At 41.0% G+C, this 10,805-nt stretch overlaps 1 protein-coding gene across 1 annotated transcript in view; it reads right to left on the bottom strand.

Annotated features, from left to right (window-relative positions):
• Window positions 1-1,717: 1,717 nt before the first annotated feature.
• Window positions 1,718-10,805, bottom strand: part of CACUL1 (CDK2 associated cullin domain 1) — a 67,067-nt gene continuing 57,979 nt past the window's right edge. The window contains exons 8-9 of the mRNA XM_080822408.1: window positions 4,289-4,332; window positions 1,718-3,866 (exon numbers count right to left, since the gene is read on the bottom strand). Of these exons, the coding sequence (XP_080678534.1) occupies window positions 3,826-3,866; window positions 4,289-4,332 (85 nt within the window). The 3' untranslated portion in view covers window positions 1,718-3,825. The remainder of the gene's footprint in view (window positions 3,867-4,288; window positions 4,333-10,805) is intronic.

The following is a 10,805-nucleotide window of genomic DNA, read 5'->3' as shown; positions in this document are numbered from 1 at the left end:
GTGTCAGTCAAGGGATTCACATTCTGATCTTACATTTTAAAGTCCCCTTAAGAGGCCTAGACCTGGAGTAAAGTAAACATAATATTCTGAAGCACAATGAGACGCCATAAAACAAATCAGCTCAAAACATCCAAAGTGACTGGATACCTAATGTAGGTTTTTTGTTTTGCTTCTTAGTTTTAAAATATTTTAATATCTCAGATTAGTGTATATTCATAAAACAATGTTCAGTTATTTTCAATAATAGCTGCTTATTAAACAACTAAATTTCAGCTCAAGGGCAATGCTTCTATAATAATCATGGAAATAATTAACTGCCATAAAACAGAAAAAACACAGAGAAAATATAGCCAGTCTCAATAAGAAAAGAAGACAAAATCTGTCTGGAAGGGTTACTCTGGAGATTAAACAGGCTTATTTAAATACTATGATACAAGTGCTCCTGCTCACTTTATGCTGCAGAAACCAATCGTGTTTGCTAGATCACCATGACCTTTGCCAGTACGTGTGCACAGACCACCACTCTGAAGTTCTCCTCTTGTGCTGAAAAACATTCAAGTCCCTTGTTCGGTCATTACAGAATATTGCAAGGCGATGCATGTGCAAACTCTTCCTGAGGAATTCTTCTTGTGTGCAAATTTGCAACCCGACAGAAAGCACAGAAAGCACGGCGTCTGTAGCCCAGGGCGTGGCAGCTCTATGAGGCTGGGGCACCAGAGACGCACACAGCAGGAACGCCACGGGCGCCCACCCTCCCGCCGGCTCACTAACCGCTGTTTCCCTCCTATACCCCAAAGAAAGGGAGAGGAACTGCCTCAATCTTGTAAAAGGGACAGGAAAAAAAAAAGTAACTTTCCCACAAAATTTAATAACGCACAACTCATGCATCCAGGTTTGTGTTTCTTCTAAATCTACCTAAGAACTACTAGATTAAGAGTCACACTCTGAGGTTTGGCTTTCCGCCCCACAGAAAACAAAGCAGTAGCTCCTATCAGGTGAGGGTACAGCTGTGACCACAGAGACCAGGAGAGGACACTGTTACTGAAGCATAAGGCCAACTCTGAAAGTAAGTACCGTCTCTCAAAACCATCGTCATTTACTTTGACAGGTCATTATTCCAAGGTGACCGAGCTGGCTTTCTTTCGTTGAGTCTGGTTTCAGGCTGCACACACACACCAGTCAGGCTCGCCGAATCAACTACGTGTAGCCTAATGAGACAATCAACGTACAATTTTCCGTCCTCAGTGATTTGGGCCCCACAAAAGCCAGGACTTAACTGGGGTGGAAAAACTAGATACTGTACTGGCAGGAAGAATACAAGTAAACATGAGAGGAAAATACTTTCTGGCTGACCATGCTTAGTCAATACAAAATGGAGGGCAAATCTCATTTCCTCTCATGTTGCAAACTCAGAATTTTGCTAAGAAACCCAATTAAATAAGCAAGGTCAATTTCTACTTAAAGAAATAGGGTTTTCATCCCGCAATGTGCCTCAAGGGGCCAAGATGAGTAGCAACCAGGTCACATGCACTAGGAAGATGAGTATTTTCTTTCTACAGTGTCTTCCATTCATGGATTTGTATGTAGTACCAAGCCCTGGCCCACTGTGAGCTGCAGTCGCTGTGCAAATATTCAAAGAAACTAAATTTTGCAAACTTTGCCCACTTTTTGTTAACACATACATAATAATAATAAAAAGACAATATAAAATATTTCTCCATTAACTTAATAATGCAAAAGCATCCAAAGATTTTAATGCCAATTCACATCATAATACAATGCTTTTACAGAGAAAGTTCCATTGTTGACCAAAGAATACTCTCCCAGAAAAAGCATTTGGGCACATTATTAGGACAATGAAGAATTCATCCACATTTAAAGAAACACCCCAATTTTATTCCTTTCAGAAGTATTATTAAAACCACTCAGGAGAGACGTCAGTCGCAGGTGTTATATTTATGAGCCCACAGTAAGCATGCCATGGCAAAAAGTAAAATTTGGACTTCATGATAGAATGGAGTTCTTCCTTGACACCACAATGTTACTGGGGTACCAAATCAACCTGCACAGGGCACAGTGAGAGCCTGTGTATATTCTTACAGTAATTCAGTGTTTACCAATATAATCTAAGATGCTCACAGAGTTAAACAAGTCCAATTCAAAGTCCTCTGCAAAATCCACCAACTCTCATTGATAAGTACTTAAAAAATCTGACAATCTTTACATTTACTTCTCAGATCAGTAATTTTACCAATAGAGGACTTCTATCAGATGACTTCCTTGCTCCTATCATCACACTTCAAACTCTCCCATCCAGCCTGCTCCTGAGAAAAAACAGACTGAATTGACAAAGGCAACTCTACGAGAAACCTGACAATCAGAATTGTGACACTATCCCTGATACATCTTGTTTTGCCCCAAGTTCTCTGAAGAGGTAAACAGTAGCATGACACAGCCAAACAGAGTCAAGAATATGCTCAATTTAGAGTCAAGCAAAATCGAGAAGAAAAATATTTTCACCTGCCACATCTACTTTTCTTTGCCTTCCAGAAACAACTAGAATAAGCTTTCGAGTCTTTTGTAAGAAACTAAACAGCACTGTGGGTGTAGGAAAAAAAATATATAGCTATGTCACAGCTGGAAGGAAGCTTGAAACAGCAATGCTACTTCTCTAGTATACTTGAATATAATGCTAAAAAAGATGCAGACGGCAAACTTTGTTTTTCAAAGTACCTATCTCACCCATTTAAAATGAAATGGATCCAGAAGCCCACACCATTTATTATATTTGGATTGAATAACCGTATCTGCTTCCTAGAGCATCACAGTAACTAGCTGTTACCACTGGAAATTTCTCCACGATACTAAAAAGGGAGCTTTAGTGCTGAAGTCCAGCACACTCCTACACTAGCCTCATGCCAATACTCCAGCAGCTGGTGAAGTCATGTGAAGTGACAGAGGGAATGGATATGTTCTACAGAGTTGGTCCCCAACATTAACATGAATATGCCACAGTGAGGAAGGGGGAGAGCCGACCAGTGAGCAACATGCTTCTACTTTCCCACTTATTAAGCATCCTGCTACAAAGTCACACCTGACTCCTTAGTGGGGGGGTCTGTGATACCATAAACCTTTCACGAAGCATTTGTGAGTTGAACACCATGGTCACAGAGTTGCAAAGTGCACAAAGCTCAAGGCACAGAGTAGAAAAAAAGTTGTGAACTGGTGAGGGGGAAAGTTATGGCAGAAGCCAAGTTAGGGGTTTCCTTTAACAAGACTTTCTAATGCTAAACAAAGACCAACTCTTTTAAAAGGGGTTGTTTTTTTGGTAATGGGCAAAAAACACTGTACTGTAATGATCTGCTTGATTTTAAAGCAAAAGAGATTCTGATGTGCAAAGCCAATGTGCTGAAGTGCCAAGTCCACAAACGAACAAAACAAGTGCTTTAAAAAAAAAAAAAAAAAAAAAGATTCTCTGCTCTTATATTTTTGGAGGAAGCTGCTGATGTTGGCTGCTGGATTTCCCTTAGCAATGGTCACTTTTCAAGATGCTTGTTCCTCACAGAATCTGTAGATAAACTCATTAAAAGATTGTCCCATTTCAAAATCATCCCCAAGTCTAGCAGCAACTGTTTTTTGTTTTTGTTAGTTTTTTTTGTTTTTTTAAAATTACAAACCAAAGTAAGAAGTCCAACATCCTCTTCCAAGAACAACTTTGTGACAGAGCTCCTGAGTGTCTGCAGGCCCCCCGCTGTGCTCCGAATACAGTCTCTGCAGCTCCAGTGTGTCCTCTTTTCGGGAAGGAAAGTACATTCAATACATTCACTATCTGTACCCTCTGGAACTTGCACACGCTGACGAGCTGTCTAGAAAAAAACATTGCAGCGGAAAAAAGTATGAATAGCAGATAGCATCTGATAATGGTAAGAATCTATTTAATACGATTTCTCACCCCTCCTGCAATCCCCAAAAGGAGATTTAAAAAAAAAAACAAAAACAAAAACACCAAGCTGACTGAAGTGAAAGGGGCTGTGTGATCAGGAACTGAGGCGAAGCCGTCATCCCATTCTAGTAAAGACTCCAGAATCTGGTAGGCCCCTGACAGCTGCTGGAAACCACGGCCACCAACGAGACTCCAGAGCCGCCGCAGCTTGCTGAACAGTCTGGCCTTGACCACACGGAGTGCCTCGTGGAGGACACCATTTCATTATATTCCCCGCACCGCCCCCACCAGGAGCTGCCTGGCATAACGAAACCGTCAGAAACGGTAAGGAACATTGTTACTTACTATAAGCCAACTCATCCCCAGCTCTCTTCCGGGACTGGTCACCTCTGGAGATAAGAAAAGAAGAAGGAATCAACAGAACACGCAGACATCTTCATACACCGAAAGAGGAGAAATGAAGGGACAGAACAGGTAACAGAAGGAAAGCAGGTATTTCAATTCTAACAACACAGCTTAAAACAGACATTAAACCTGAATATTCTTAGCTAAAAGGTACTGCCTTTTATTTTATTTTTTATTTTTTAAAATATTTTATTTGTTTATCTGACAGAGAGAGACAGAGAGAGACAGCGAGAAAGGGAACACAAGCAGGGGGATAGGGAGAAGCAGGCTTCCTGCTGAGCAGGGACCCTGGGATCATGACCTGACCCAAAGGCAGAGGCTTAATGACTGAGCCAGCCAGGCACCCCAGGGGCTGCCTTTTAAATACAGAAAGCTATTAAATGGAGGAAGGGTTAGCCATAAAAATGGCTTACACTGGGTTCTAGGAATAGGTTCGGACTAAAAATGTCTTTGAAGATAAACCTGGATTCTGCTACCAACATAGTTAGTGACCTGGCTTATACTAGGACAAACTTCAAATATGAATCCAAAATGTTCCCTCAAAACACACCCCCCTTTTTAAGTAGGCTCCACATCCAGCAGGGAGCCCAACATGGGGCTTGAACTCACGACCCTGAGATCAAGAGTTGGATGCTCCATCTTCTAAGCCACCCAGGCAACCCTCCCCCACAGAAAGCCTTACTGTAAGACCAAACACTGCTTAAGGCTTTCGTGAAAAACCTAAGAATTTTTATTTTTAAGATTTTTATTTATTTATTTGAGAAGAGTGAGAGTTGAGAGAGCACAGAGGGAGAAGGAGCAGCAGACTCGCCACTGAGCAGGGAGCCCAATGTGGGACTCGATCCCAGGACCCTGAGATCATGACCTGAGCTGAAGGCAGCCACTTCGATGACTGAGCCACCCAGGTGCCCCCCCACCCCAAATCTCAGAATCTTAATGTATACGAATACCCTTCCCGCAGGTGGAAGAACACGAACCTTCACATGTATTAAGCAGTTCATCTCCTCCACCTATAGAAGTTCTAGTTCCACTTTACAAATAAGGAAATAGAAGTCCTGACTAGGTCCTGTGCTGCCTATAAATCCTAGTTTTGTCTTTCCAGTTTCTCAGACAATAATCCAGACAAATAACTAAACTGCTCAAGTAAGAGTAAGAACAATGGATTTGCTAGCTTTCTCTTGCTCGGTCCCTCAGTACCATCTACACAGTTCATTTACTCTTTCCCAAAACACTTTTGGCTCTACCCAGCACTGTCCTTGGCCACTGTTTCTTCTCCATGTATATATTCTACGTCGTCTAGGACAGCAATCATACCAGTCCTGTGACTTGAAATACTATCCATATGCCAATGACTCCCAGATTTCTGTCTCCAGCTCTCATTTCTTCCCTACACTTCAGACTTGTAGGTCCAACTGTCTCCTCACCACTCTCACTTGGATGATTGTTAAATACTGCCAGTATACCATGGCCAGTGACTCCACTCCATCCCTACTCCTTCTTTAGTCTTCCTCAATAAATGGCACTACTAGCCACTCAACTACTCAGACCAAAATCCTAGCTCATTCCTGCTTTCTTCCTCTCCCTCTGGAGCACTCTTTAGAAAACATAATCCAAAATCAAACACTTCCCATCAACTCCATGGCTACACTCCCAACCCACGCCACTATCATCTCTCCCCTACGCAATCTGCAAGAGTCTTATTATTAGCCCAGACCAGAGCCAGAGCAATCTTATGTAAAAGCATAAATTAGATTATTTCATGCCTCTGATTAAAACCCATCAGTGGCTTTCCATCACAGTTAAGAATCAATTCAAATTCATTTTCCCAGTCCTGTGAGACACGGCTCTTGCCTACCTCCCCACCGTCCACCGTATGTCAGCCATGCTGGTTTTCCTTCTTCCCTGGGACATGCCAGCACTTTGGTACTTTATGTCTTCCCTGCCAGTAGCACTCGTGCCACCAGTTAGCCATGTGGCTGTCTCTTTATCACCTACGGCCTCACTGGAATGTCTGCGAAGGCATTTCATGTCCCAGTTAGCTGGACCAGCCCTTCACACATGCCCTGGTCACTCCCTCACTCTTTATCCCATGCTCTGTCTCAATTTCTTCACAGCACTTTTTATTATTTGAAATAATTCGCTTACATGTTTGTTATTTATCTCCCAACATTAGAGCATAAGCTCCATAAAAACAGGAATTTGTTTACCCAGTACCTAAGAATAGTATCTAGCAAAAAATAAGTATTTGCTGAATTAACAAATCAGTGAATAATTGATAAATGGCCTCTAGAGACAGACTATGAAGATGACAGCCAAAGTGATTATTTCATGCTTCAGAGTGATCTTCTAGATTAGCAGTTTCCCAGGACAGAAACCTCTTGCTGGGCGAGGTGAGGAGTCTCAATGACTGGGCAGGAAGAGAACACACCAAATGGCTTCTGAGGGTTCGTCTCTAGGCTGGGCATTTAGAGAAAACCATGCACCACATTTACCATGTATTAGCCTTAGACAGCCTACAGAGCTCGCAACACCTGTGTCCTAATGCCATTTTTTAAACACCTCCTGTTAACACTGTGCCTACAAAGCCAGTTGGTAACCTGTATTATTATCTACACTTATATATTATCTTACATGAGTACCATCACAGTAACATTCACCAAATATTCTAAATAAGTTAATGCTGATCAAAAGGGAAGACATAGGATTTTCTATCCAGAACCTCAACTTCTATAGATAACCTTCATTCCCACCCCTGAAAGGTTAAATAAAAACTGAACATGCAAAAATAATAGGAGAAAAATATAGCTGTGAAAACAACGGAAGTCACAGAGAGAGAATGTAGATGTGATCTACTCAAGAGGCTGCCAAAGACATCACCTAATGCCTCAAGTCTAGAAAGCTATGGCTGCCCTCAAAACCAGACCCTTATTACTAGATGAAAAAGTGCCAATTCCAGAGTGACCCGCTCAGCTGAAAAGATCATCAATACTCCTACAAGGTACCATTTTGTTCCAGAAATCCAAGTAACAATTACTCTGCAACATACTTGCCTTTAAAAGCTATTTACTACAAGCTTTGAAGAGGCCCAACAGGCCGGTCTGAAAGAGAAGGTTCCATCTGAGGGCATGCATGTTAGAAGTTCCCAAACAAGCTTTCCTCCATAATGTAATAGACACCAACCTGCCCTCTCCCACCCTCCAATAATCAATTCTATTACACAGATAACTGATAAAAATAAAATGCATTTTTAGCTTATATGTTAATTCTAGCTTACAAATAAGTATATTTCCATGTGTCTAAAGATGCTGCACATAAACTCCAGCTCAACTGAGAAACACCCATTAACTGTAGTCGAGGATATATTTGACAACATTCACATCATTTCAAAACACTTCGAAGACATTCTGTGCCATCTACATCAAAGCTGGATGCTGCCTTTCAGGACCAAACCGCGTAAACAGAACATAGTCCTAAATGAAAAAATAGTTCACAAAGCTGAACAGGAATCACGTGACTGATTAGGAATAAACCACAAAATGACTGCTCAAGCAGAACAGCCAGTAACAGAATTCTTGTTAAATAACCCGTATTACATTCTCAAGGTTTTCTGCACCTATGGACACCATTTTTTCCAAAACAATCCTAGTCAAATAATGGTCAAAGGCAGCATTGAGTCTGGCAGGGCAGAATGTGGAAGGCCCATACACAAGAGCTGGAAGCACAGACAGCCTTGCTCTCAACTGCGAAGTATAGAACGTGTGCCCATCCTTTCCGACGGGTCTGGGCCAGCTCAGCAGTGGACTGCAGAAGTCCGAGAATGTCAGGTTAGGCAGGACCTACAATGTGCAAAGTACCCAACAGGATAATTTGTTCTCATATTAACATATAGTATGTTGTTAATTCTAGAAATTGCCCAATCTGGTTTGTGCAACAAAACAGGTTAATCACAGCACCTCTCGGAATACGGATTTTAAACGCAGCCCGGCACCCCGGTGTCTTCTTTCAGTTCCAAAATAAGGGTTAGGAAAACATCTCTGGATATGTTTACACAGTTCTACACACTGTTGTGAAGGTGAGTTCAAGGTGTTCAGAGAAATCCACAAGAGCTACCTTCATCCATTGCTTCATAGAAATGAAATTTTTCAGAAAGCTGTTTATTTTTTAAAGGCATCAATAAACTCACCCCTAAAATTAAAAGCAACCATTTAAATAAAAACATTAATAAAAGCATAGATGTCAATATTATGGTAAGCCTAGAGAAAACAATAAAAGGTAGACTCAGATTATTTTGTATTTACTTAAGAAAAAACTTTTAACTGTAATTCAAAACCCATAACCCATAAAGATATAACCTGATAAAGTTACACAAAAATAAAAAACTTCTGCATGACTTAAAATAAAACAAAAAAACACCATAAGCAAAGTCACAGACAAATTGCAAAAACTAACAGACTTATCTCAGGCAGAGAGTCAATCTCTTCAATATAGAAACAGCTCCTAGAATTCAAGGAAAAAAGGCTAACAAATAGAAAAGTGAGCAAAGGGCATAAACAGGCAATATACAGGAAAAGAAATACAAACCTGGTAATATTCTCAGCTTAATTTTTTTTTAAAAGATTTTATTTATTTATTTGACAGACAGAGATCACAAGTAGGCAGAGAGGCAGGCAGAGAGAGAGGAGGAAGCAGGCTCCCTGCTGAGCAGAGAGCCCGATGCGGGGCTCGATCCCAGGACCCTGGGATCATGACCTGAGCTGAAGGCAGAGACTTTAACCCACTGAGCCACCCAGGCGCCCCTCTCAGCTTCATTCTTAATAAGAGAAATGCAAATTAAAACAATCTGAGTAATTATTTTTCACCTGCCAGACCAGTGAAAATCCAAAGCCATGGCAAGGCCATGAAGAAGAGGAACTTTTCAAACTGTGCTGGTGGATATGCAAAATGGTACAAACCCCCTATGAAGGGCAATTTGGTGATATTAATCAAAGTTACAACTGCATTTACTCTTGACCCAGCAATCCCACTTATGGGAATTTACTCTCCAAATAAACCGGCAACAGGTACATAATTATCCACGTACAAGGGTACTCATCACAGCATTCTCTGTCACAGCAAGACTGGAAATAAGTCCAGTTGCCATCCACAAGGGACTGGTTACACAAGTTCTATCTACACAACAGAAGGGATAAGAAAGGAGTAAAAGTAAGAATACATGTTGTGTTTGCTTGTATCTGTATATTAAAGGCAGCACTGAAAGGAATCATAAGGAACTAATAAAATAGTCACCTAAAGGGGTAGGAATAGATGGGGAGACAAGTAGGAGCAAAACTTCTCAATGTGTACTTCCTGGATCATTCTGACTTTCGAACCACATGAATACAATAGCTCTTCAAAAATGAGTAAGCAAAATTACTATGGCATTAAACGGGCTCATTCTCTATATGAAAATAATACCACTATTAGAGATATGGTAATTAATGTCAGAAAACACCTGACCACTGGACTTGGGGGAGAAAAATTACCTGCCTACATTCCAGCATTTTCTATGGCCTTGCCTTCCCTTAACTTGACCCAAGACAGGTCTACGAGACCTACCTACACAGCTTCCAGGAGCCTTTCCTGTGTGAGCTGCCAGTGAGTGAGCCAATGACCCGTGGATTACTAAGTGCCCCCGCATCCACAGGAATACAGATGGCACCAGGACGAAAGGGGAATAAACAGCAATGCGTAAGGCTGCAAAGAACAGATTTTCTGCTTTCTTTCCTAACCTGTGCTGAGACCAGAGACAGTAAAAACGATCTTGGTCAAGACTGGTAATCTGAGATTTAGCTTGGCCTCATAAACTATAAAAGAGGAATGTCCATCCCCAGCCCTAGTCAGATTAAGCGAGTCAAAATTCAACCTACTATTTATGATCACAACTATACCTCAGGGAGGAACTGAGGTGTCTAACTTTCCATAACTTTCTTCCTTTAATGTCAGGAACTCAAATAAGAGAAGATATATAAAAGTGCTGAGTAAAAAGTAAGGATCATGAAAATGTAAGGCCTTACTGTACCCTTCAATGATCTGGTGATGCAACTTGGGTGTTTTCCCACAGAATACTCTATTTTGGTTGAAAATATACACTTTTCAAGACTTTCTGGGTTATAGCTAGGATCCTGAATTGCAAATTTCAGAAAACTCAGCCTCGTGTATATATCAAAACCCAGCAAGGCAAATTTTCTGGACACATATAAAGAGATATCCTATTTTTTAAGAAGAAACAAATAGATTTTAGGGCAAAAGCAAAAATAAGAAAACCAGAATCGAAAAGCTGCTTTACTGGTTTAGTCACAAACTAGTCATTTACTAGTTCAGTCATAGAAGTACATTGTAAGTCATCACAACATCTCACCAATGCTGAGAACAGTGGAGAAGGTCACAACTGGAAGAGTGCTTCTAGGCCTCCCAGCCT

The sequence above is a fragment of the Martes martes genome, assembly GCF_963455335.1.
Source record: "Martes martes genome assembly, chromosome: 14".
Taxonomy (NCBI): Eukaryota; Metazoa; Chordata; class Mammalia; order Carnivora; family Mustelidae; genus Martes; species Martes martes.
This window is presented reverse-complemented; position numbering and strand designations above follow the sequence as displayed.